Raw genomic sequence first — 25,237 nt, forward strand, 5'->3', positions numbered from 1 at the left:
GCCATCCGTCCATCCATCAACAATCTGGTAATTTAACTAAAAGAAGACCCCCCCACCCGCTTTTACCTACGAATTTTCTCACTCTGCCCATTTCTGACCCAAGTCGTGATGGGATATTTCCCCGGGGGAATGCCTCTCTCTATGTCTAACTCGGAGAATATTCTGATCCAGATATGGATGAACTGCAGTGGACCTCATCCATACCTCAGTGTAGTCGTGGGGCAAACACAGAGCGAGGCCGTAACGATTCCTCAGGCAACATTTAACAAAAAATGCAGGTGCTGAGGACTTGCAAAGGCTTAAGGACGTTGAATATAATGGCCTGGAAATCCCAATCCCTAGAGAGGGTGGCAAAACAGCTGAATGGTTAACTGGGCAGCTGGGATTTGAGGTGGACCATGGCTCAGTTTAGTTCATTTAAACTCTTTTTTAATTTCGAATGAGTGGTGGGTGGGTCACCGAGTGCTTTCTTGACCGTGCCCTCTTCAATTTGACGCATATCTAGGGAATTTCCCAATCCATTCCCAACTCACTCCACCTCATTAAGCCCAACGTAACTCTCACCGGCTGGGAATATGTTGTTAATTCCATTGAGGCAGTGGTAAAGGCTCCAGGATTTCTGCCTCAAAACCATGGGTCGCTCCATATTGGCGTTCGGCACGCAGGGAACCAATTGGTCATTGGTCCGGGGGTGCAGTGGGATGGCCATTGAATTGGCATCTTTCTCACCCAGGAGCTGGGATTCTCCAAACCCGCGTTCGCCCGCCTCCGCTGCCAGCGAGAATAGAGAATTTGACGCTCAGCAGGGTCGGAGAATCCTGTCGGCGTGAACGGACAGAGAATTCCGGCCGGGCGTTTTAACGGCATCAATTCTGGAAACTCTAGAAACGTTCAGCATTGGTGGAGAGAGCAACTGGCTAACATTTCAGGTTGACGACCTTTCATCAGAACTGGAGAGGAATTAGAGAAGAACAGTCATTGTGCAAATGAAGAGCTGCGAGGAACAGGAAAGAACGTTTGTAACGGGCAAGAATAGCTTCGTTACAAAATTGATGCTGGTGCAAAAGAAAATGAAGCCAAAGTGAGAGAGGTAAAGAATTAAAAGACAGGGCCAGAGGCGGACCAAAGTAGCGCAGAACATGGAAAACCAGAAATAGCTGGCAAAGATACTAAAGCTCTCCTTGGCCTGGGAATGAGGTGGAACAAATTCAAGGTCATTCCCCCCGGTCGCAGGCTGCGCTGCCAATAACCAACAACAGGTGTTCCCCACCCAAAGCATCAGCCTCCCCCAATTCCAGTGGCGCTGATGTCCTAGAGGTTTACCAACAGTCTGAGAGAATATGGAAGTGGTGATTGTGGTGATATGCCTGGGGGCTACATCATAGGTGGATGGTGTGCGACCTCCAACCAGCAGGTGGCGGTACAGACACCCCATGCGGTCTCTAGACCACGGTCATGTGACCTGTGTTTCCCATATAAGGGGAGACACATCCAGCCATCTTCAGAAGACGATTGAGAGGGTAACAAGTGAATGGTCAGTGCTAGGTGCAAGTTCCAGAGGGGTAGTTAGCAGACTCCATGACAATGTGCTCTGTATCAGATTGCTATCTTACCACACGAGACTCAATTAAATATTCTGGTTTGGACAAGTCGAGGTGTTTGGTGGATATAGAAGACCAAACACAACAGTGGTCAAGATCTACAATTCTTAAACTGAATATAAAAGGTCCGAAAGTGGTAAAATGACAACTATCACAGAATTGTTACAGGGCAGAAGAAGGGCATTTATCCCACTGTGTCTGCATGGGCCCTCCAAACAAGCATAGGAACACGGAAACCAACTCAGTAACCTATTCCCACTCCCCCCCCCCCCCCCATAGCCTTTGATCCCTTTAGCCCCAAGAGCTATAGGTGACTCCTTCCTGAAAACGTACAATGCTTTGACATCAAGATTTTGTGTCGTTTCCCCTGCACCTTGGAGAAAAAAAAATGTTGTTCTTTGCCCTTCCATGGAGCGTCATCAGAATAGCTTGGGAGAGATTGAATCAATGGATACCAATGGGGGGGGGGGGGGGGGGAACAGTGCAGGTGTTTCCCCGCCTGTGCCTGCATTGCCAAGGGGAGTACGTTCCATTCACTCTTTCATGAAATGTGGAGGCACTGGAAAATCCAGCAGTTGTTGATATTCCCTCATCACCATGACAGAGTGGATTGCTGGGTCATTCCTGAGAGCAACTGAGCATGCTGTCAGGGAAAAGGATTGGAACATGTCCTTTTTTTGGTGGAAGCAGCAGGGATGACAAAGTAGGATCTTCTTAATCTGGATACTGTCGGTGTGGGAGGGATGGATGAGGGACCCTATCATGGTTCTGGGCAGAAGGAGATCAGTGCTCTGAGGGAGGGAGTTCCAGGATTTTGACCCAGTTAAGGAACGGCGATATATTTCCAAATCAGGGTGTTGAGTGACTTGGAGGGGAACCTCCAGGTGGTGGGGTTCCCAGGTATCTGCTGCCCTTGTCCTGCAAGATGGTCATGGTCATGGGAAGGAGCTGCCTAGGGAACCTTGATGAGTTCTGAAGCGCATCTTGTAGATGGTACACATGACTGCCACTGTGGGAAGTGTGGGAAGTGCTGGAGGAAGTGAATATTTGTGGATAGGGTGCCAATCAAGCGGACTGCTTTGTCCTGGATGGTGTTGAGCTTCTGGAGTGTTGTTGGAGCTGCACTCATCCAGGTAGGTGGGAAGTATTTCATCACACTCCTGACTGCCTATTAGATGGTGGACAGGCTTTGGAGAGTCAGGAGGTGAGTTACTCACTGTAGGATTCCTAACCTTTGACCTACTCTTGTAGCCACAGTATTAATGTGGCTGGTCCAGTTCATTTTCTGATCAATGGCATCCCCCAGGATGTTAATCATGGGGAATTCAGCGATGGTAATGTCCTTGAATGTAAAGGGATGATTGTAAGGCTCTGTCTTGGTCTTTGCCTGGCATTTGTATGACGCAAATGTTATTTGCCACTTGCGAGCCCAAGCTGGACCTTGTCCAGATCTTGCTGCATTGGGACACAGACTGTTTCAATTCCAATGGAACTGGAGAAACCAAGAGAAAGGAATGAAATGAATGCATGAAAATCACTTATTGTCACGAGTAGGCTTCAATGAAGTTACTGTGAAAAGCCCATAGTCGCCACATTCCGGCACCTGTTTGGGGAGGCATTCTTAGAGGAAGCAAGTGGGAAACAGTTATAATCAACGATAATCAAATCTTTGTTCTAATAAAATTGGTTGTTCCTTGGCCCTCCTAGATCTAGATTTCCTATGGCTGATTAACTGTGTGCTCTCCATCCCACTCTGATGTCTGCTGAAGAATAGGACTGAATTTAATCGAGGCTTTATTACACAGAGATGTGTGGCCACCTGCAGCAGCTGACGAAATAACTGCTGTTCGGAGCGCACTACTGGGCGGAGCCAGCAGGCAGGGATCTACCCCTGTCCCTGTAGTACAGGAGCCTTACCGTAATACCCATATATACAATATAATGCAACAGTGGTGACTACCACACTGGGCTGTGTTCACGACTCTCTGAAGTTTCTTGCGAACACAGCCCAGACCATCACACGAACCTGCCTCCCGTCCATCGACTCTATCTGTGCTCCGAAGAATTGGGAGGACAAATTTTCACATTACTTCAGGATATTTTGTTAACAGCAGATTTGAAGTTTACGGGAGACAAGGTGAAGGGAAAATTGCAACACTGTTTGTTTAGGTAACTGCATCTAAATCCATGCGAGTCTATGCGAGTGTTATTTTTATATGAATGGTGAGATACAGACTAAAGATTATAGAATACCCAAGAAGGTTATGCATCATATATTGTACATGAAATATCACAATAAGAAATTGCCCTCTATCCAAAATATAGCCACTTACTTTATATAACAACAGAAAATGCTGGTAATGCCACATATTTTATATTATCGTAGTGCATTATTACCTCGGGAAATAGAGTCTTTTCTTCTCCAGGTATAAATTGAGTCCTTTCTGGATGTCTTCCAAAAGGACATTAGCCTCGAGCAACCTTTCCAGCATGTTGGGCTGATCGGTAGCAACCAGAACGTGAGTATCTTTAACCTTGAAACGAGACAATCAAACACCGGGTGAGCGGAGACAGCTCTTAAATTCTCCGTGACCATGCGTACACAAGGCAGACATCGGATCGCTTGAGACTTCGAGGTGAGTGCAACATATACAACCCGCCTGCCAAAGCGCTGCCGCGCTCCTCTGCCACTGGACGTCACTCTGCCGGGGCAGGCCGGTCCGTGCCCTCCAGCTCCAGGCCGAGCTGGTCTTTATGGACAGCACTGTGTGGAGGGCGGGTCTCATGGACCCGTCCAAAGGACCACAGTTCGCCGGGCGGCCGAGTGCGAGGTGAGTGACTGACAAAGACAAGAAGGGTAACGTGGAAGGAGCGCTGTGCGAGGGTGGGGTGGAAGGGCACAACGGGAGGCAGGAGGTGAATGAAGAAGATGAACAAAGGAAGGAAAGGGAAGACCGGGGGAAAGCTGAACCCCAACAAGGCTGCATGAAACACACACAAAGAAGGAGGTCCAAAGGATACCATATCACTTACTGGAAGGGGATACACGCAGACTCCAGATGGCGTGGGTAGAGGCCCACATGGGGCATGGGCTCTTTGCAGGAGATGGGATCACAATATGTGGATATTGTAAGGAGCATAAAGGGATACGGTAATGTCACTACTCTAGTCACTAGATGGTGCTATAGAGCAACCATATAAATATCATATGCCTCCTTGACTTCTGCGGGAGAGTGCAAGGGAGCCAGACTGAGTAGATGTGAGGTCGCTTAGCTGATAGCATAGTTTAGTATTGTAGCAGTGTAGTATATTCTTTGATTATTTAATTCTTTAGCAAATGTTCGAATCTAATTCAGTGTAGTGTAATAAATTAGCTTTCTTTGTTAAACACTACAATCTTCAGCACCCTGAAGAACAATGCAAAGCACGCAACAGCGGGATGTGCGGGGACGGTATTGAGACGCTGAATCTTTTCTGAAACTATTTCATTTAGCACTGTACTATACAATACAATGGGGAACATCTTCGGTGTGAAGATGGGACTTTGTCTCCACAAGGACTGTGCATTGGTACCTACTGTTAACAGGTTGGTAATGGCAAAGAAATGGAATCAATAGTCTTATCAGATTACTAACACTGATAAAGAGTGCAGCAGTATTTTAACAATCGCCGTGTATTTGGCCCATCACCGTGTGCTAGAAGCACTCTCCCCCTCTAGTGGTAGACCCAAGTGTAATGTGTCAAAGTTCACAGATGACACTAAGAGGAGTGGTAGAGCCAAGTGTACAGAGGACACTGAAAGTCTGCAGAGGCATATAGATAGTTTAAGTGAGTGGGCAAGGGTCTGGGGCAGATGGAGTTCAATGTTGATAAATGTGAGGTCATCCATTTTGGTAGGAGTCGCACCAAAATGGACTGTTATTTAAATGGTGAAAAATTGCAACATGCTGCTGTGCAGAGGGACCTGGATGTCCTTGTGCATAAATCGCAAAACGTTGGTCTGCAGGTGCAGCAAGTAATTAAGAAGGCAAATGGAATATTGTCCTTCATTGTTCGAGGGATGGAGTTTAAAAACAGGGAGGTTATGTTGCAGCTGTATAGAGTGCTGGGGAGGCCACATCTGGAGTACTGTGTACAGTTTTGGTCTCCTTACTTGAGAAAGGATGTATTGGCACTGGAGGGGGTGCAGGGGAGATTCACTAGGTTGATTCCGGAGTTAAGAAGATTAGCTTATGAGAAGAGACTAAGTAGACTGGGACTATACTCATTGGAATTTAGAAGAATGTGGGGTGATCTTATAGAAACATATAAAAATATAAAGGGAATAGATAGGATAGATGCGGGCAGGTTGTTTCCACAGGCGGGTGAAAGCAGAACTAGGGGGCATAGCCTCAAAATGAGGGGGAGCAGATTTAGGACTGAGTTGAGGAGGAACCTCTTCGCCCAAAGGGTTGTGAATCTATGGAATTCCTTGCCCAGTGAAGCAGTTGAGGCTCCTTCATTGAATGTTTTTCAGGCAAAGGTAGATAGATTTTTGATCAGCAAAGGAATTTAGGGTTATGGTGAGCGGGCGGGTAAGTAGAGCTACGTCCACAAAAAGATCAGCCATGATCTCATTGAATTTCGGAGCAGGCTCGAGGGGCCATATGGCCGACTCCTGCTCCTCGTTCTTACGTTATGCTCTAAATTTCTACCGGACTAAGTGCAAGGGGAGACAGAACGGAATCAGACCACAGGTGGGCATGCTCTCCCCTTCCCTTACCTCCCATCGTGTCCAATTCAGGGTCGGCAATGATTGACAAAGACGTGCAAATAGGTGTGGAGACAAAAATGAATGGAGGAAAACAGAAAAGTCTCAACTAACAGAAGAATCAACCCGAGGAAAAAAAGATGCATTTTGGTGTTAGTTAGTTGGTTCTGGTGCAGGTGAAAAACTGGAGACCCAATCACTTTCTCTACAGCTCCCTGTCCTGAATTCAGAGTCTGTTTTCTACCGCTTAAAACTGAAGTTCCTAAATTGAATGGGTGATTTACTTACTGCTTCTATCATGATGTCTTTCCAGTAGCCATCGACAATGCCAAACTTACGACCTTCCTCTGGCATTTGAGCAATGATATCCTCTGAGCTAAAGATAGGCTCCAGGTACAACCAGGTGGCCTGGCATTTTAACCAGGCGTCTAAAATATTCTGCATCAGCACCAACTTCTCCTCCCATATCTAGATTATCGAAAATTACACACGGCATCAAAATCATCATTCGGAATACCGCATGGGACAGGTAAATAATGAACAAAAGCAGCCCACCAATCTGGTGGAAATTAGGATATCCTTAAAGAACACCTTTGACAACAGAATTAAATTTGCAAGTGGTCCCTGCTCTCCAGCAAATTATTAAAAAACATTTTAAGCAGTAGTTACAAAAATGGAGAAAACGAAAAGCAAAATGTGGATCTGGAATGACTTTTTTTTACAAAATCTTTTAATAGCTGAATGTATTTCAATGGTAAATGTTATCTTCCTAACCCATTATTTTCAATCTTGCTGCAAATCCCAATCTGAAATTAGGCCAATCTGGAGGTGTGAGTTTACATTTAAACAGAGGACGTGCTTAATTTCAGAGACCATTGTGCAGAGTTAGGTAAATACACATAGCGCACCATCGGTTTTTCATATTTAGTGTTTCAGCTGGCACCTCACTGCCCTATCGCTCGGCTCCTACCTTGCATTCTTCTTCAATAGGTTTGATATACGGAGATCCACGCATGGTCTGCGTTTTGATGACATGATCGTCCAGCATGACCTGGATGTCGTCGACTGACGACAGAATACTGATATTCTGGAAACACCAAGAGCAGCTGATCAATAAGCGATAAGATTCACAGCAGTTAAACATTATTACCTTCACGTGAAGTTCCTGAGCTGCAATTACGAGGTCACATCAGTAATTCTTCAGAATAATATTAATTTATCGCAAAAAATTGAATCATAGAATTTGCCGTGCAAAAGGAGGCCATTTGACCCATCGAGTCTACACTGGAACTTGGAAATAGCACCCTATTTAAGCCCACCCCTCCACCCTATCCCTGTAACTCAGCAACCCCACCTAACCTTTATGGTCACCGAGGGCAATTTAGCATGGCCAATCCACCTAACCCGCACATCTTTGGACTGTGGGAGGAAACCGGAGCACCCGGAGGAAACCCACGCACACACAGGGAGAAAGTGCAAACTCCACACAGTCACCCGAGGCTGGAATTGAACCCTGGTCCTTGAGGTAGCAGTGCTAACCCCTGTGCTAGCGTGCCGCCCCTCTCCCTTCATTCCTTCTCCCTAATGTTTGGGATTTGCGATGGAGAGCAGGTACACCACACGAGGTCCTTCCTCAGGTAGGGAGTTCGCAGACTGCGGTGCGGGATTCTCCATAGCTGAGACTAAGTGTTGACGCCGGGGCAGGATTCGTGGACTTTCACAATAGCAAAATTGGCGCCGAACCTGGACCGATATAGGGACCACTGAGGGGCTAGCACCAGTGCTGCATGGAACACGACCCATTCCAATTAAAAACCGTTGCCTGTTTCGCGACTGATACTCAGGAGGCTACAAGTTGCAGCCGCACATACACATCACACTCCCCACACACACTCATCCTATCCAACAATGTGGCACTGGTTGGGCGGGAGTGCGCCCACACAGCTGATGGGTCAGCTGGGGCCAGAGGGCACCGAGGGGGGTGCCCTGGGGGGGAGGTTGGGGGGGGGGGGGCCTATACGACCCGTGGCCCTAAGGTTCACAGTGGGCTGTTAGCGGTGTGCGCAGCTGCATGGCTGCCGTGTCGGCTGCGGCAATGGTGTCCCGTTCCTGTCCACTCCGCCCTCCACAGCCCACCTCCTGGCTCCCCCCCCCCCCCCCCCCCCCCCCTGGTTGGAGATATTTTCAGCCATAAAGCTGATTAACAAGGTTTATGATTTTAAAAAGTTGGTGACTTCCCCTCGCCCCTGGCAGAAGCCACTCTGGCCAGCTGCACAACTGACAGCATAAACTATGGCGATGTTGGACACCTTCCAATTACTCCCCTTCTCTATCCCTCAGCAGCCACCGCGCCTGATTCACGATTTTTGAAAGAAAAGGGGCGGGATTCTCCGTAGCCCTTCGTAACGCGGGTTGCCTGCGAAAAAAATCGGTGTTAATCACTCCGGCGCCGGGGCCTTCTTTAAGGCCGCTATTCTTCGTTCCCGGAGGGGCTAGCAGCTGACTGACGCGATACGCGTCAGTTTCACCAGCTGCGGAAGTGGTGAGACCCGGCGTTTTTTGGAGGATAAGGAGGAGAGAGACGGGGGGGGGGGGGGTGTGTGTGTGTGTGTTCCGGCATTTGGGAGGGTGGGGGTGTGTGTTCCGGCATGTGGGGGGGTGGGGGTGTGTGTTCCGGCATTTGGGGGGATGGGGGTGTGTGTTCCGGCATTTGGGGGGGTGGGGGTGTGTGTTCCGGCATTTGGGGGGGTGGGGGTGTGTGTTCCGGCATTTGGGGGGGTGGGGGTGTGTGTTCCGGCATTTGGGGGTGTGTGTTCCGGCATTTGGGGGTGGGGGGTGGGTGGGGGGGGGGTGTGTGTTCCGGCATTTGGGGGGGGGGGGGTGTGTGTTCCGGCATTTGGGGGGGGGGGTGTGTTCCGGCATTTGGGGGGGGGGGTGTGTGTGTTCCGGCATTTGGGGGGGGGGGGGGTGTGTGTTCCGGCATTTGGGGGGGGGGGTGTGTGTTTCGGCATTTGGGGGGGGGGGGTGTGTGTGTGTTCCGGCATATGGGGGGGGGGGGTGTGTTCCGGCATTTGGGGGGGGGGGGGTGTGTTCCGGCATTTGGGGGGGGGGTGTGTGTGTTCCGGCATTTGGGGGGGGGGGTGTGTGTTCCGGCATTTGGGGGGGGGGGTGTGTGTTCCGGCATTTGGGGGGGGGGGGGGGTGTGTGTGTTCCGGCATATGGGGGGGGGGTGTTCCGGCATATGGGGGGGGGGGGGTGTTCCGGCATTTGGGGGGGGGGTGTGTTCCGGCATTTGGGGGGGGGGTGTGTTCCGGCATTTGGGGGGGGGGGTGTGTTCCGGCATTTGGGGGGGGGGGGGTGTGTGTTCCGGCATTTGGGGGGGGGGGGGGGTGTGTGTGTGTTCCGGCATTTGTGGGGGGGGGGGGGTTTGGGGGCAGCGGCGGGCAGAGAGGGGGGGCGACGGATGCCCGGGGCCAACGCACCGTCGCCCCCCCCTCTGTCCGCCGCTGCCCCCTACCCCAACCCCCCCTCACCACCCCTACCTCAACCCCCCCTCACCACCCCTACCTCAACCCCCCCTCACCACCCCTACCTCAACCCCCCCTCACCACCCCTACCTCAACCCCCCCTCACCACACCTACCTCAACCCCCCCTCACCACCCCTACCTCAACCCCCCCCTCACCACCCCTACCTCAACCCCCCCCTCACCACCCCTACCTCAACCCCCCCTATCTCAACCCCCCCTCACCACCCCTACCTCAACCCCCCCCTCACCACCCCTACCTCAACCCCCCCCCCCCCCCCCCAATGCCTCAACCCACCCCCGACACTGAACGGCGTCAACCATCATCAATGGTTGAGGCCGTTTTAAATCAACTGTGATTTTCGCCGACGTGACCCGTGACCCGTGGCGGGACTTCGGCCCATCCGGGCCGGAGATTTCAGGTCAGTGCAAATAAAATGAAATCCCGCCGGCGCCAGCTGTTTTCACAGGCTGCCGACGGGATTTGCACAACGCCGGTTTTTTACCGGCGGGAGAATTACGAAACCTGCGGGAGCGGAAATTACGCCGCTTCCCGCCAATTCTCCGACCCTGCGTGGGGTCGGAGAATCCCGCCCCAGATGAGCCTTGCCGCCAGGAATTCTCCCCCTGGTGGAGGCGGAGAATCGCGGAGGACCCGGAGAATACCGGGTCAGGCCCGGTAATGATATGTGAACGGTATGTGCGTTCCGGAATGCATTGACGCCGCTGTCGAGACACCGGAGAATTGCGATTTGATGTGAACACAGCACCACCCCGATTTCGATGTCAGAACCAATTCTCCGCTCGATCGCCTATCCCGATTTCGGTACAGGCCGACAGTGAATCCCGCCCCATTCATATTACCACCTTACACCAAGGAGCCTCTCGGGCAGTGGGAAGTTTCACTCTGAATGCCCCCATGCCCCGGTTCTGACCTGACCACCAAACAAACACATGGGGCGGAATTCACCGCACTCACGACGGGGCGGAGAATAGCGGGCGGCGTAAATTTTTATGGCCACGCTGTTCCGACGCCCTCCCGCTATTCCCCCCCCCCCCCCACGCCCGCCTCCCGACACGAATCGCTGCCCGCCGTTTTTTTACAGCGAGCAGCGATTCTCAGCTGGCCGATGGGCCGATTTCCAAGGCCTTTACGGCCGTTTTTATGAACGTCAATCACACCTGGTCTGACCGTTCGTAAAAACGGCCGTAAAGTCCCGATCTGGGGAACCATGGCACCGATTGGCACGGCAGTACCACGGCCGTGCCAAGGGTGCCATGGGCCCGCGATCGGTGGGCACCGATCGTGGGCAGCGGGTACTTACCCCGCGCACTCTTTATCCTTCCGCCACCCCGCTGTATCCATTCGCGGGGCGGCTGAGGGGCATCCCGGCCCGCGCATGCGCGGGTTTCACGCAAATGCGTGATGACGTCATCCGCGCATACGCGGGTTGGAGTCGTCCAATCCGCGCATGTGCGGCTGACGTCATGTGACGCGTCAGCCGTCGCTAACTCTGGCTAGCGGGCTTAACGAAATTCGTTAAGCCCGCGATGCCGGAGTTCACGGCCGCGGGATGCTAGCCCCGACCGGGGACCAGAATCGGTTCCCGGTCGGGGGGGGGCGGAGGCTGGCGTCAAACCTGCCCGTTTTTGACGCCAGCCTCACGATTTCTCCCGGGTGCGGAGAATCACGCCCATGAAGTTAACTTTGACTTACCAATGGGCTAATCATCCATTTCCAGGACAAAGGGGCCACTCTAACTTGGTGACCCTGGTCTCGGCTCAATTCAGCAGACGGGCAGCAAACACCAAGCGGGTGCCTCGGTGTGGGCACCGATCTGCCACAACCGTAGGTTTGTGCCGACAGGGTTGGTTACAGGGTGGCGGCAGGCAGGGATTGAGCGATTTGTGATCTGTTCATAGAGGGGAAATCTGCGAGGTTAGAGGGGAGGTGGGGGCCGAAATGTGACCAGAGGCCTTGCGGAGAGTGATCACATCCTCGTCGTGTGTAAGGTTAAGCCTCATCCAGTTTAAAGTGATATATAAGGTGCATATGACGGTGGTGAGGACAAATAGGTTCTTTGAAGGGATAGAGGTTGGTGCGCGGGGAGGGCTGCGAATCACGTCCATATGTTCTGAGCGTGTCCGAAGCTGAATAGGTTCTGGCAGGGGTTCGCAGACGTAATATCCAAAGTGCTGGGGGGGGGGGGGGGGGGGGGGGGGGTAAAGGTCGCCCTGAGCCTAGAGGTGGCGATCTTCAGGGTGTTGGAAGACCCGGGAGTCCAGGGGGTGAGAGAGGCCGATGTTTTGGCCTTTGCCTCCCTGATAGCCCGGAGACGGAATTTGCTCAGGTGGTGGGACTTGGAGCCGCCAAAAACGGGAATGTGGGAAAGCATCCTGGCGGAATTCCTAAGGCTGGAGAAGGTCAAGTTTGTCTTGAGGGGGTCGATCAATGCGTTCACACGGAGGCGGATTGAGAGGGCAGCAAGGGGAGAGGGTAAAAATGGGAAAGACGGGCGCACGGTCGCACAGGTGGATAGCCCTGTGGCTTCACAGCGCCAGGGTCCCAGGTTCAATTCTCTACTGGGTCTCTGCCTGTGCGGAGTCTGCATGTTCTCCCCGTGTGTGCATGGGTTTCTTCCGGGTGTTCCGGTTTCCTCCCCCAGTCCAAAGATGAGCAGGTTAGGTGGATTGGCCTTGCTAAATTGCCCTTAGTGTCCAAAAAAGGTTAGGAGGGGTTATTGGGTTATGGGGATAGGGTGGAAGTGAGGGCTTAAGTGGGTCAGTGCAGACTCAATGGGCCAAATAGCCTCCTTCTGCACTGTATGTTCTATGTTCTATGAGGAGGGGGTGGTATTAGGGGAGCAGGGGGGAGTGGAGTGGGTGTGGGTTGTTTATAATCTTGTCTGGTTCTTCTGCTTTTGTTTGTTTAGATGAAAATGCCTTGAATAAAATATTTTATAAAAAAAGAAAGGACCATTGATCTCGGGTAGAAATTTCAGGTTCCCAGGTGTGACCCCCCCCAGCCTTCCATTGGCCAGAATATGCCGCCATTGCCAATGGCTTTTCCTGTTGCTCGTACCCTCCACTTCTGGGGAACCTGGGGCCGGGGGCGTTGCCACCAGCGGGACCTGAAGGTCCCATGGCCGGTGAAGGACCAAAAGATTTGAGACCGGAGTTGGAACCAGGCATCGCCCAAAAGAGCAGTTACTGGACAACTGAAACCCCTCAAATAGACTCCATTTTGGTATTTGGGGAAACTTTACGGGATTAACAAGCCAAACTGAAAGAGCTGCCCTGGCACACTGTGAAGGGGATAATTTCCTGAATTCCTGTGGTCGCAGATATACTTACTGTGTCCCTGTACTTGGTAAAGGTGAAGATCAAATCCACCCATTCTGTTTTCATTTTGTCGAGCGCTTTCTCCAGTGAATACTCTTTGCTAGCTGCTACACCAATCTCTTCCAATCTAAATAAAAGTTATTTACAATTAATTTTATTATTTATCGCTGGTAGAACTTATTACCATTTTTCGTTATTCCTTGACTTTGCAATATTGTTTTAATGTATACATTTACAAATTTTAAAGAGAGAGAGAGACACACACACATGCTCACACACTCACACATCCAACCCTTTTCTCTCCAGTTCAGTGAATACCATGAAGTATATCACAGAAACCCGACAGTGCAGAAGGAGGCTGTTCGGCCCTTCGAGGCTGTACTGTCCTATCGAAAGAGCACCCCACCATGGCCCACCCCTCCGCCCTATCCCCATAACCCCACCTAACCTTTGGATACTAAGGGGAAATTTAGCATGGCCAATCCACCTAACCTGCACATCTTTGGACTGTGGGAGGAAACTGGAGCTCCCGGAGGAAACTCACGCAGACACGGGGAGAACGTGCAGACTCCACACAGACAGTGACCCGAGGTCGGAATTGAACCCGGTTCTGAGATCCCGCCCCTCAGAGAGCGGGAACCAAATTTAAAGGACACTCCAATCTCAGAATAAGCTTGCAGTCCACCCAATTGCTGGCAACTTGCCCCCACCCCCAATTGTTGGCAAGAACCCCCCCCCCCCTCCAAAGTGAGCAGCACCCCGGAATGGGATCGTCACATTCTCCCCTTCCCCCTTCAGGCCCCACCCTTGGCAGTTCCAGGCAGAAGGAGTGGGAATGGCGCTAAGTGAGTTGCTCAGTTGGAGGGCTGGGGAGAAACGATGGGCTGAATGGCCTCCTACTGAACCATAACAATTTGATGTATAGTCTGATGTGTGGCAAGGCTCATGGGGAGCTCCTCATATCAGCAGCACCATCATAATGGGGCAATGGGGCAGGTTAAACAGTTACTCACTCCACATAATAGGGAGGGTGAGGGTCACTCTTGGAATCGTCCGCAGAATCACATGGTGCAGAAGAGGCCCTTCGGCCCATCGAGTCTGCACCGACATGTGAAAAACCCTTGACCTACCTACCATTCCGGACCCTCACCCCCCTCCCAGGCAGTGCATTCCAGACCCTCACCCCCCTCCCAGGCAGCGCATTCCGGACCCTCACCCCCCTCCCAGGCAGCACATTCCAGACCCTCACCCCCTCCCAGGCAGCGCATTCCAGACCCTCACCCCCCTCCCAGGCAGCGCATTCCAGACCCTCACCACCCTCCCAGGCAGCGCATTCCAGACCCTCACCACCCTCAGGGTAAAAAATATTTTCCTCACATCCCCCCTAAATCTCCTGCCCCTGACCTTGAACTTGTGTCCCCCTCGTAACTGACCCTTCAACTAAGGGAAACAGCTGCTCCCTATCCACCCTATCCACGCCCCTCATAATCCTGTACAACTCGATCAGATCACCCCTCAGTCTTCTCTGCTCCAACGAAAACAACCCAAGCCTATCCAACCTCTCTTCATAACTTAAACGTTCCATCCCCGGCAACATCCTGGTGAATCTCCCCCTCACCCCCTCCAGTCCTGGGGGCTACATTCCGATCTGCACAGAGGAAGGTGGGAGGCGGGTGATAATCCAACCTCGTTTGGTGCGCTGTGCAAGCGTTGAGAAAGATCGAAAGGAGTTTTGCTCAGGGTGGGGCAAAACAATTGTTTACCTCTCACTGAAATTTGCAAGTCCAAACTCTAACATTTGCTGCAAGGTGGTGTCCTTGTCTGGTTTCACCTCAAATCCAACAATTTCACTGATCTGAAAATAAACCATCAGTCAGCACAGGTTATGAAGCCGCGGGAAATTGTATTTTTGTTTTAAACGATAGACGTTTGTCAATTGCGTAGATTTTTTTATTTATCCTTCATTTGCTCCCCCCACTCCCATCCTGCAGAGGAAGCAGCGGAGGGAGATTTGTTTCTTTGAGGTACATGTTTTAGACAACAATAATTAGATGTCAAAAGTTATGCCCTGTTTACAAATTGCTCGCCTTTGTTCTTCTTTAAACCTTTGCTGCCTCCAGTCTCCCATAGAGGAGGAATTTGCATTAGAGCCCCACTTGACCGTGATTCAGTGGTAACGTGGTTACCACCATTTTAATTTTCACCAACAGCTTGAAAGATTGGCTCATTTAGGGGTGATGGTGGCGTGGTGGGCAATGTCACCGGTCTATTCATCCAGGAGCCTCAGGCTGTGGGGACGTGGGTCCAAATCCCAGTGCGGCGGCTGGTAGAAGTTGAATTCAGTTAATGAAAATCGGGAGCTGAAAAACCCCAGTCGCAAGTGTTGTAAAGAAAAAACCCAGCCAGCTCACTGCTGCCCTCTAGGGAAGGAAATCTGCCGTCGCTACCCGGTCTGGCCGACCCGTGACTCCAGACCCACAGCAATGTCGTTGATCCTGAACTGCCCTCTCTGAAATGGCCAGGCGAGCCACTCCGTTCCAGGGAAATCAGAGGAAGACATTCACATGCCACCGAAGGATGATAGAAAATCAGGTCTGCTTTTCTCTTTCACTTGAGACAACTATTGAAAGCGGAAGTTATCATAGAATCATAGAATTTACAGTGCAGAAGAAGGCCACTCGGCCCATCGGGTCTGCACCGGCCCTTGGAAAGAGCACCCTTCCCAAGCCCACACCTCCACCCTATCCCGTAACCCAGTAACCCTACCTGACCTTTTTGGACACTGAGTGGCAATTGAGCATGGCCAATCCACCTAACCTGCACATCTTCGGACTGTGGGAGGAAACCGGAGCACCCGGAGGAAACCGATGCGCACACGGGGAGAACGTGCAAACTCCGCACAGTCAGTGACCCAGAGGGGAATCGAACCTGGGACCCTGGAGCTGTGAAGCAACCGTGCTAACCACTGTGCTGCCGCGCCTCCCTGTGTCCTCCCGTGTTGTACAGTGGCATAACAGATCAGGGATCCCTGATTTTGGCACGGTTTGGAATTTCTACAGTATGCCAATTTAAAGATTACCTCCGACCAGTGCCTCTCCTTAATGCCAGGATTACAAATGATTGCGATGATCGGAAGATGAGGTTTAAATTTCTCAATCTTAAGCTTTGCATTTTCCGCGACACGCTTGGGTCCGGAGACGTCTGAAAACGTCTTGGTCAGTTTGTACATCGTTCTCCACATGGTCGAAACGTCGTTCGTGATCTCTTCAGCGTCTAGGCCTTGAAAGGATCCTGGAAAATGTTGGGGATAGAAATCGCCACAGTAAATGATTGGAATGATCAGAACTAAAGTCTCTTTACTCAAACACACAAGTCGAATATTAGACAATAACATGAAACCAAATTACTGCGGAGGCTGGAATCTGAAACAGAAACAGAAAATACTGGGCAATCTCAGCAGAACTGAGAGCGTCTGTTTCCATGGCCGAGATTCCCGAATCTGAGAGAAAATAATTATCCTAACCTCCATTTTAAATGACGGAGAAACCGGCCCTATATGTTTCAATTAAATTACCTCTCATCTGCTGTGGGTACAAGCCTAACCTCTCCAATCTTTCCTCGTCAGACAGCCCATATATTCCATCTGGTAAACCTGCTCTGAACCGCTTCCAACACATTTACATCTTTCTTCAAATAAGGAGACCAAAGCTGTACACGATACTTCAGGTGTGGTCTCAGCATTGTACAATCTCCCTACTTTTCTTAATTCCCCTCACAGTAATCTATAAGATTCTATTAGGAGGCACGGTAGCACAGTGGTTAGCACTGCGGCTTCACAGCGCCAGGGACCCAGGTTCGATTCCCGGCTTGGGTGACTGTCTGTGCGGAGTCTGCACGTTCTCCCCGTGTCTGCGTGGGTTTCCTCCGGGTGCTCCGGTTTCCTCCCACAAGTCCCGAAAGACGTGCTGTTAGGTGAATTGGACATTCTGAATTCTCCCTCTGTGACCCGAACAGGTGCCGGAGTGTGGCAACTAGGGGCTTTCCACAGTAACTTAATTGCAGTGTTAATGATGGGGGGATTATCTTTTGGTTTGTGTTGCACTTGGGAGATGGAAACTGCTCCAGCCATCTTTTCTCCAGTTTTCACAGAAGAGGTCCCTTTGTTTGTCTCTCTTTGTATCTTTTGAAACTCACCATTCATCCACATCTCTGACTTGGTGTAGAATTTATAAGCCGTGTTCCACAGCTGCTCGTAAGGCTGCTTCTGTCCCACGGTGACCAGTAACTGGGGGAATTGCGTCACCTTGTGCTCCAGCAACTCCTCTTCTTGGTTTATAGCCTTTCAAAACAGAGAGCGGAGTTCATGACCAACGTGCCTGGCACCAACTTAGAAGAAGCCCAATGTTAGGCCCCGATCTTTGGGTTATTCACTGTACGATAGGAAGCGGTCAGCATCCGGACGATGCAACGGAACAGGCCATTCGGCCCTTCGTGCCTGCTTTGCCACTCGATAAGATCGGGGTTGACCTGGTTGTGGTCTCAACTCCCCATTATTGTCTGCCCCCCACCCCCCTATAATCCCTTGACTACCAAAAATCAGTCTACCTCATCCTTGAGCAGATTCAATGTCGAAGCCTTCAATGCTCTCTGGGGAAGAACATTCTCCCGACTAATGACCGACCCCCTGAGCAAAAAGATTTCTCCTCACCTTCGTCTCAAAACGGAGGCCTCTTATTCTTAAACTATGTCCCTTAGTTTTAGCGGAGTCATGAAACCTAATTCACACAAGGGGACCTTTTAGAAAATAAGTTCTAAAGGTCTCCCTGATGCCCCTCTACCAAATTCTGTCCTTCTACATACCCCCTAATGCTGTACCGTGTATGCCCCCCATACACCCCCCCGTCCCCTCATGCCCCCAAAGCCAAGGTCAGCTCTTTAACCCACAAAGAGTTCTCCATTCTGGAGCCAGGGTGCTGCAAACCAGAGGAGAATTGGGACTGGTCTCCGCTGGAGATGGGAGCGGGACATTGGTGCGAGTCTCTCTCCTTAACCAAACAAACATGTGGATGGTGGAGAGTTTGCCGGAGTGCGTCGGAATCCCGATATCAGGTTGCCATTTTGAGCGGATCGTCCAATCCTGAGGTCCAGATGCAGGGCCCGCCCCCCCTTAGCAAGACTATAACATTTATAACATTGTGGCTAGTATCAAAGAGTCATTCGGATGCATTCAAGTGTGAAGGGAAAGATACTAAACAATCCAGCAAGCACCTGTCCCTGGAGTAAAAAAACAATCAATCACTGCTGGGGGTCAGACGGGGAATCAGGTGGAGGAGTGTGATGGGAGGGGTGCATTTGGAGGGGTCTAATGGAGGGGTCTAATGGGGCTCTGATGGGGGTTCTGATGGGGGGGGTCTGGTGGAGGGGTTTGGTGGGGGGGTCTGGTGGACGGGTCTGATGGGGGATCAGATGGAGTGTCTGATGGTAGGGCAGCAATTGGAGAGGTCTGATGGAGGGGTCTGATGGGTGGGTCTGATGGACGGGTCTGATGGAGGGGTCTGATGGGTGGGTCTGATGGACGGGTCTGATGGAGGGTCAGATGATGGGTCTGATGGAGGGGTCTGATGGACGGGTCTGATGGACGGGTCTGATGGGGTTCTGATGGGGGGGTCTGGTGGGGGGGTCTGGTGGGGGGGGTCTGGTGGACGGGTCTGATGGGGGATCAGATGGAGGGTCTGATGGGAGGGCAGCAATTGGAGAGGTCTGATGGAGGGGTCTGATGGAGGGGTCTGATGGGTGGGTCTGATGGACGGGTCTGATGGATGGGTCTGATGGACTGGTCTGATGGGAAAGTCTGATGGACGGGTCTGATGGGAGGGTCTGATGGAGAGGTCTGATGGAGGGGTCTGATAGGAGGGGTGCAATCGGAGAAGTCTGATGGGATGGGTACAATCGGAGGGATCTGATGAGGGGTGGGGTTTGATAGGGGTCAGATTACTCCCATGTCCCTCCTTGTCAATGGAGTGGGGGTAGGATTTCCATTGGAGACCTTCTGATGGACTATGGCGAGTATCTGTTATACACTGACACCCTTGACCCACCTCTGGGTCCACCCCACCAGGGTCACGCTTGGGTGAACTTGTACCAAATTCCACATGGAGTTCCCGCTGTGGGGGCTGGTGCATAATGTAGCGGCGGGGAGTGGGGGGAGTGGGGGAGTGAATCAGGCTTCCAGCCTGTTCATCAAATTGGAATGGATGAAAATCACTGACTTGCCCCTTCCTCCAATGCGGGCCGGGTAGCGGACTGAGACCACGGGCGGGGTAACGGAGCATCACTACAGGTTACACCAAACCCGTAAAGGTGCAACACGTCGTTTTGTGGACTCCCAACTACCTGATTAAACCTCCAGGGGGAAATTCTGCATAAACGATATCCTATTACCCACTATCTGGAAAAGTTAAATAAATAGTTCCCATGAAAAACATGACCATAAACTCACTCTCATAATTTGGAACTAAAGCAGCAACCTGGTGGAGACAGGATATGGAAACTCAGTTTAGGAAAACTGTCATCAGAAGCAAAGCTGCCAGGAACAGACGTGTCCTGTCCAAGCACGGTGCCACCTGAATGGAAATGGAATTCAATAGATATGTTTTTCCCAGGGCAAGGAGGTGCGTGGTGCCGGGATGCGTCATATTGCCGGGTTCTGAGACCCTGACCCGCTGATCGTCTGCAGCTGAGTTCCTGATGATATTTCCAGGAATTTAAAGATTCAGTGAGGGGAGGAATGGAAACCCCGGGACAATCCCACATTTTGTGCACAATTCAGCAGCCTGGTCGCACCCGACTTGGTGTCAGGATGAGGTTGTTGAATCTCGCGAGACTTGACGCCATGATCTGGATCTTGCCCTCACTGGGCGTGGCCCAAATCAGCATATGTAAATAAGCTATGTGGCTCATTTAAATATATCCGTTTGCCAGATTCTCCCGCCACTCAACGGCCGTGCCTGGGAGACCTTGCCTCCCAGGAGATCCTCCAATTGGATCAAGCCACTAAATTGGATTCAGGAATAATTGTTCCTAGGAGAACAGAAAGGACACATTTGATGTTATAAACTTCCAGTGAGGGGGAGGGCGAGACACCACAACTAAACAGAACTTTGCAGATGATCAAACTGCGTTCTGCTACATACACATTGTCGGTGCGATCATAACTTTGGGGCAAAGCTTGACTGTACAGTGTTTGGATTGCAGCAATTTTATCAAAATATTCTGCGCCAACTTGGACGGTTGGCGAGGCAGGGCAGAGCAGGGTAGGGTAGGTCTTATAAATAACTCAGCTCAGGGCACACAAGTGGCAGAAGCCACTGGAATGGTCCACTGAGCTTCTGATAACCAGTTCCAAGAGCCTCTCCCCATCGAAGCGAGCTGCCAAAGGGGCCCCGTGAATAAAGAGGACAGACAAAACGATTTGTAATCAACTGCACCAAAAGGTTACCCACATCGGCCTCGTCCATGGCTGCATTCAGATTGCTCGTTAATTCACTCAGTTTTTCCACGTTGTTCCTCAATTCGTCGGTGGTGATAATTTCCTTTTTCTTGAAGCTGTCCACTTCTTTGCCGTACGCCACCACCTTCTTCTGAAATTCTTTTATCCTGAGAAAAAAGACACGACAGATTGTACTGGCAGCGGCCATTCGTTAAAAAGCCTCACTTGAAATTCTAGAAAATAAAAGGGGTTAAGTTCAAAGGCCCCCTGAAAACGGCCGATGAGCGATTGAGCTACGCCTGCTGACTACAAAGTGAGCAGGACGTCAACTGCACCCGAATGCAGATTTCCGAGCCCAGGTAGTAACTTTAGTTACCTGTGTGGTAGGTAACATGTGCTACTCAAACCTTGGTTAGTGATCAGGTCTTCTGAATCTCGATGAAGAAGACTCAAACTTGTCCAGTAGTAGCAAAAGGTTTATTGAGTAACTATAACAATAATTGCATGAGTTCTTTACTTTAACTTTGATACTAGTGGTAAGGTTAACACGATCTAACTACAGTAACTATACGTAACTCCACTAGCCATCTGAACTAGTCTGCTATTGCCCTGGTCACAGTGCACCCAAGAGAGACCCAGAGACCCAATGTGGCTGCCCTTTATACCCCTGTTGGTCCAGTCCTCTAGTGATCATGTGGTGCTACTGATTACACATTAACCCCTTGTGTACATGCACATATAGAGATCACTGCAGTAACACTGCAGTGTTGTTTCATGCTTGGTCATCTAAGCAAGGGGCCAGTATCTTGAGTAGGAAGCACCAATTAAAGCTCAGACTGGAATCGCACAGATACATGCATGTTGGAGAGCTCCTGCAAGGCTTCTGCAGAGGACTGCATTTAGCAAACAGGTGACAGGGTTTCACCGCAGCTCAGCAGTCGGTCCTCCTACGCAGCACTGCTTGTATTATTGAGGCGCTGCCTCTCCTTGTGGCAAGGTGCCACCATGAGTCCCGACTCCTGCTCCAGTGAGCTGTGCAGCGCTCCTCCAGAACGGTCAGGGCAGCAGATATATTTGAGCATGCTGATTAATGTGGGGCGGCATGTTGTGCATGTGTGTCACACACATACACTCACACACACACTCACACACACTCACACACATACACACACACACTCACACTCACACACACACACACTCACACACTCACACTCACACTCACACACACTCACACACACTCACACACACTCACACACATGCATGATTCTCCATCTATGATCACACGCCAGCAATTCAAGAGAGTGGAATATAAACATACCTACTTACGAATTAGGAGCAGGAGTGGGCCACTCAGCCCCTCGAGCCTGCTACCCGTTTCAGTAAGATCACGGCCGATCTGATTGTAACCTCAACCCCACATTCCTGCCTCACCCGATAACCTTTTACCCCTTTGTTAATCCAGAATCTAACCAGCTCTGCCTTAAAAAATATCCAAAGGCTCTTCTTCCACTGCCTTTTGCCGGGGGGGACCTCTAGGAGGGAGAAACATTTCTCCTCCTCTCCATTTTGAACGAACGACCCCTTATTTTCAAACAGTGACCCCCTAGTTCCACATTCTCCCGCCAGAGGGAGCATCCTTTCCACATCTACCCTGTCAATGCCCCTCAGGAACTTAAAAATGGTGTTAAAAGGGCTCTTAACAAAAAAACATACACGCTACTCACACAGAAGTGAATGGCCTCAGAGCGCAGGGATGTAATATGGTCACAGCCATGAAGTGTGACATAGCAACTGTGTTTAGTTGAGTGTTTGCATTATTTCCAGTGAAGTTGATTGAATGCTGACCCTCACTACATTGTGTAACGAGGGTCAACGGTTCAGAATGTTTTCTGGACATTTTACGCCGTCGCAAGACACATTTTGAGGGGAAGCGGGCCTATTGTCACAGTACTAGCCCAGGAATGCACCAAGACTTCACCCTGTACCGCTCCGAACTTTCACGGTCATTTTGCACCACACGGGGGTCAGAAATCTACTTTATAAAGAAGGACAGTGTATCTGGCGACCAAATTTAAGCAAGGAATTAATTAACAGATCTTGTTGACATCAGAAACCACTGGAGCATTATCATCGCGATCCGCCATGTCTGAAACATACGACCAATCGCTGCCTCATAATTTGCTGTCAGCTGTCATTCCCTGTCAGGATAAAAGAGTTTATTGTGACTCGGTTTACCCCCGATGAATGGAAGTGATGCGGGAGGGTGGCGCACGTAATTTCTTGAATCTCTCCAAAGCCCTGTATTTAACAGAGAATTGTTTTCAGTAAAGGTTAATTGGTTGCTGCTGAAAAGATTCTTACACTTGGGTTAGTGAAAAAACACCATGGGCTGTTTGACATCGGGGCGTGTTGCTAAGCACACGTATGATGCAAGTGCCCAACAACACACCTATCACCCGGATACAATGGCTCTGGATAACAAATGTTTGCAAAAGGTGATCTCTTTGAAAGCCCATCTATCATCACGTTGCTTTCAGTTCCTGAAGAAAAGATTTCTATAACGGCCAAACTAAACCTGAAACCATTCAAACCGCACAATAATTAAACAATATTGACATTTCAGAAACAATGGCAGCGAGAGGTACGAACACAAAACATCTACTAACAGCAGGTGATAAAAATCAGACAACAGTACAAAATCGTTTCAGAACAAGCAAGGTTTGTGCAGCACATGAATAAAGGGAAAAATCTGTGGCCAAGCCTGTATAATTTAACGGGCCGTGGGAAAACAGGCCGGTGGAGCAACAAGTTGGGACAGCGTGCCATTGGTGGGATAGCCGGCGCCAGGTTGGCGAATGGGGTGGGAGGGGTCGCCTGCCGTGGCCCAATGAAAGGCCTGGTCTTGTCGCCACTCCCATTTAATGAGCAATGGGAGAGGCTTGCACCCAACGTGTAGCCCGGCATGTTTAACCCTGCAATCTCCTGGTTAGCAAAAAGGGAGGCGTGGGGTTGGGGGGGGGGGGGGGGGGGGGCAGCTTCTCGGGCTCCCTGTATCAATTCCCTCGTGGTTTTGTCAATCCATGTCCATTCTCCCACCTTGCCAATCCATGTCCAACATAACACCATAAGACATAGGAGCAGAATTAGGCCATTCGGCCCATTGAGTCTGCTCTTCCATTCAATCATGACTGATATGTTTCTCATCCCCATTCTCCTGCCTTCTCCCCATAACCCCTGATCCCCTTGTTAATCACAAACCTATCTATCTCTGTCTTAAAGACACTCAGTGATATGGCCTCCACAGCCTTCTGCGGCAAAGAGTTGCACAGATTCTCCAGCCTCTGGCTGAATAAATTCTACCTCATCTCTGTTTTAAAGGATCGTCCCTTCAGTCTGAGGCTGTGCCCTCTGCTTCTAGTTTTTCCTACTAGTGGAAACACCCTCTCCACGGCCACTCTATCCAGGCCTCTCAGTATTCTGTAAGTTTCAAAGAGATTCCCCCTTTTCCTCCATTACAGATCAAGAGACCTCAACCGTTCCTCATATGATAAGTCCTTCAATCTGGGGATCATTCTTGTGAACCTCCTCTCGACCCTCTCCAAGGCCAGCGCATCCTTCCTTAGATACGGGGCCCAATACTGCTCACAATATTCCAAATGGGGCAGAGCCTTATACATGCCCCACACCACTGTCCCATCAGAAGCCCCCGTCTGACTAGGGGAACTATCCCCTTCAGACCCGGTTACCTCCGGTCCGGACCTCCACCCCCCCTCCGACCTATCCCCAGAGATCCCACTGTGACCTTCCCAGACGGTCATTACCCTCCCCATCCTAGGAACCCCTACCACATACCACTCCTCCGGGCCGGGGACTGGTTCCAGGCAGCTGCCTGCAGTTCCTCTTCCGGCCACTGCAGCGCTGTGCCTGGAGGTATGGAGACCTGCCAGCCAATCTGTTTGGCTGGACGGCCTCATGGTGACTGTGGAAGTCCTGCCTTCTACTCATTGGAACTCGTTAAAGCTTAAATTGGCATGGGGGGGGGGGCTGCCGGAATTGGCAGGGATGTATTTCCAGCAACACTGGAGGGGACCAAGCCATTCAGACTCTGCTGGCGAAATGTGAAGATATAGGCAGGGCGACGTTATAGAGAAACTTAAAGCTCATTCTGTATATTTACAAACTCCAATCTATTAAGAATGTCCCTAGGTTTAATTGGTGTCATTCCGTGTTGCCTTGCTACAACGTCACTTCACAGAGAAGAACTCTCCTTCCACTTTTATTTCCCAGTCTAAGTAAGAAATGTTTTTGAATACAGACCGGTTCCTCAGATCCTCTTCTACATCGTCCCTTTTGTTCAGCAGCCTGTCGCGATGTAAATCGAGCATCAGTACAATCTGTTCTGGCCAGTTGAAGACCTGACTGTTCAGCCTTATATCATCATCTTTAAGATAAAGAGAAATCTAACGATCAGAAAGCCATCATCCAAATCATAAAAATGTCACGCCGCTGAAAGAGGCCATTCAGCCCGTC

At 50.6% G+C, this 25,237-nt stretch overlaps 1 protein-coding gene across 3 annotated transcripts in view; it reads right to left on the reverse strand.

Annotated features, from left to right (window-relative positions):
• The window catches only part of dnah3 (dynein axonemal heavy chain 3), a 186,555-nt gene that overhangs the window by 101,709 nt on the left and 59,609 nt on the right, over positions 1-25,237 (reverse strand). For 2 of the 3 annotated variants that reach the window (XM_038820514.1, XM_038820515.1), the window contains 9 exons: positions 25,025-25,148; positions 20,721-20,874; positions 17,413-17,557; positions 16,298-16,509; positions 14,982-15,073; positions 13,231-13,345; positions 7,322-7,438; positions 6,640-6,819; positions 3,999-4,135 (listed from right to left, as the gene is read on the reverse strand). In XM_038820514.1, coding sequence (XP_038676442.1) covers positions 3,999-4,135; positions 6,640-6,819; positions 7,322-7,438; positions 13,231-13,345; positions 14,982-15,073; positions 16,298-16,509; positions 17,413-17,557; positions 20,721-20,874; positions 25,025-25,148 — 1,276 coding nt within the window. The remainder of the gene's footprint in view (positions 1-3,998; positions 4,136-6,639; positions 6,820-7,321; positions 7,439-13,230; positions 13,346-14,981; positions 15,074-16,297; positions 16,510-17,412; positions 17,558-20,720; positions 20,875-25,024; positions 25,149-25,237) is intronic. The other variant, XM_038820516.1, reaches the window with a different exon arrangement.

Source organism: Scyliorhinus canicula, chromosome 15 (assembly GCF_902713615.1).
Source record: "Scyliorhinus canicula chromosome 15, sScyCan1.1, whole genome shotgun sequence".
Taxonomy (NCBI): Eukaryota; Metazoa; Chordata; class Chondrichthyes; order Carcharhiniformes; family Scyliorhinidae; genus Scyliorhinus; species Scyliorhinus canicula.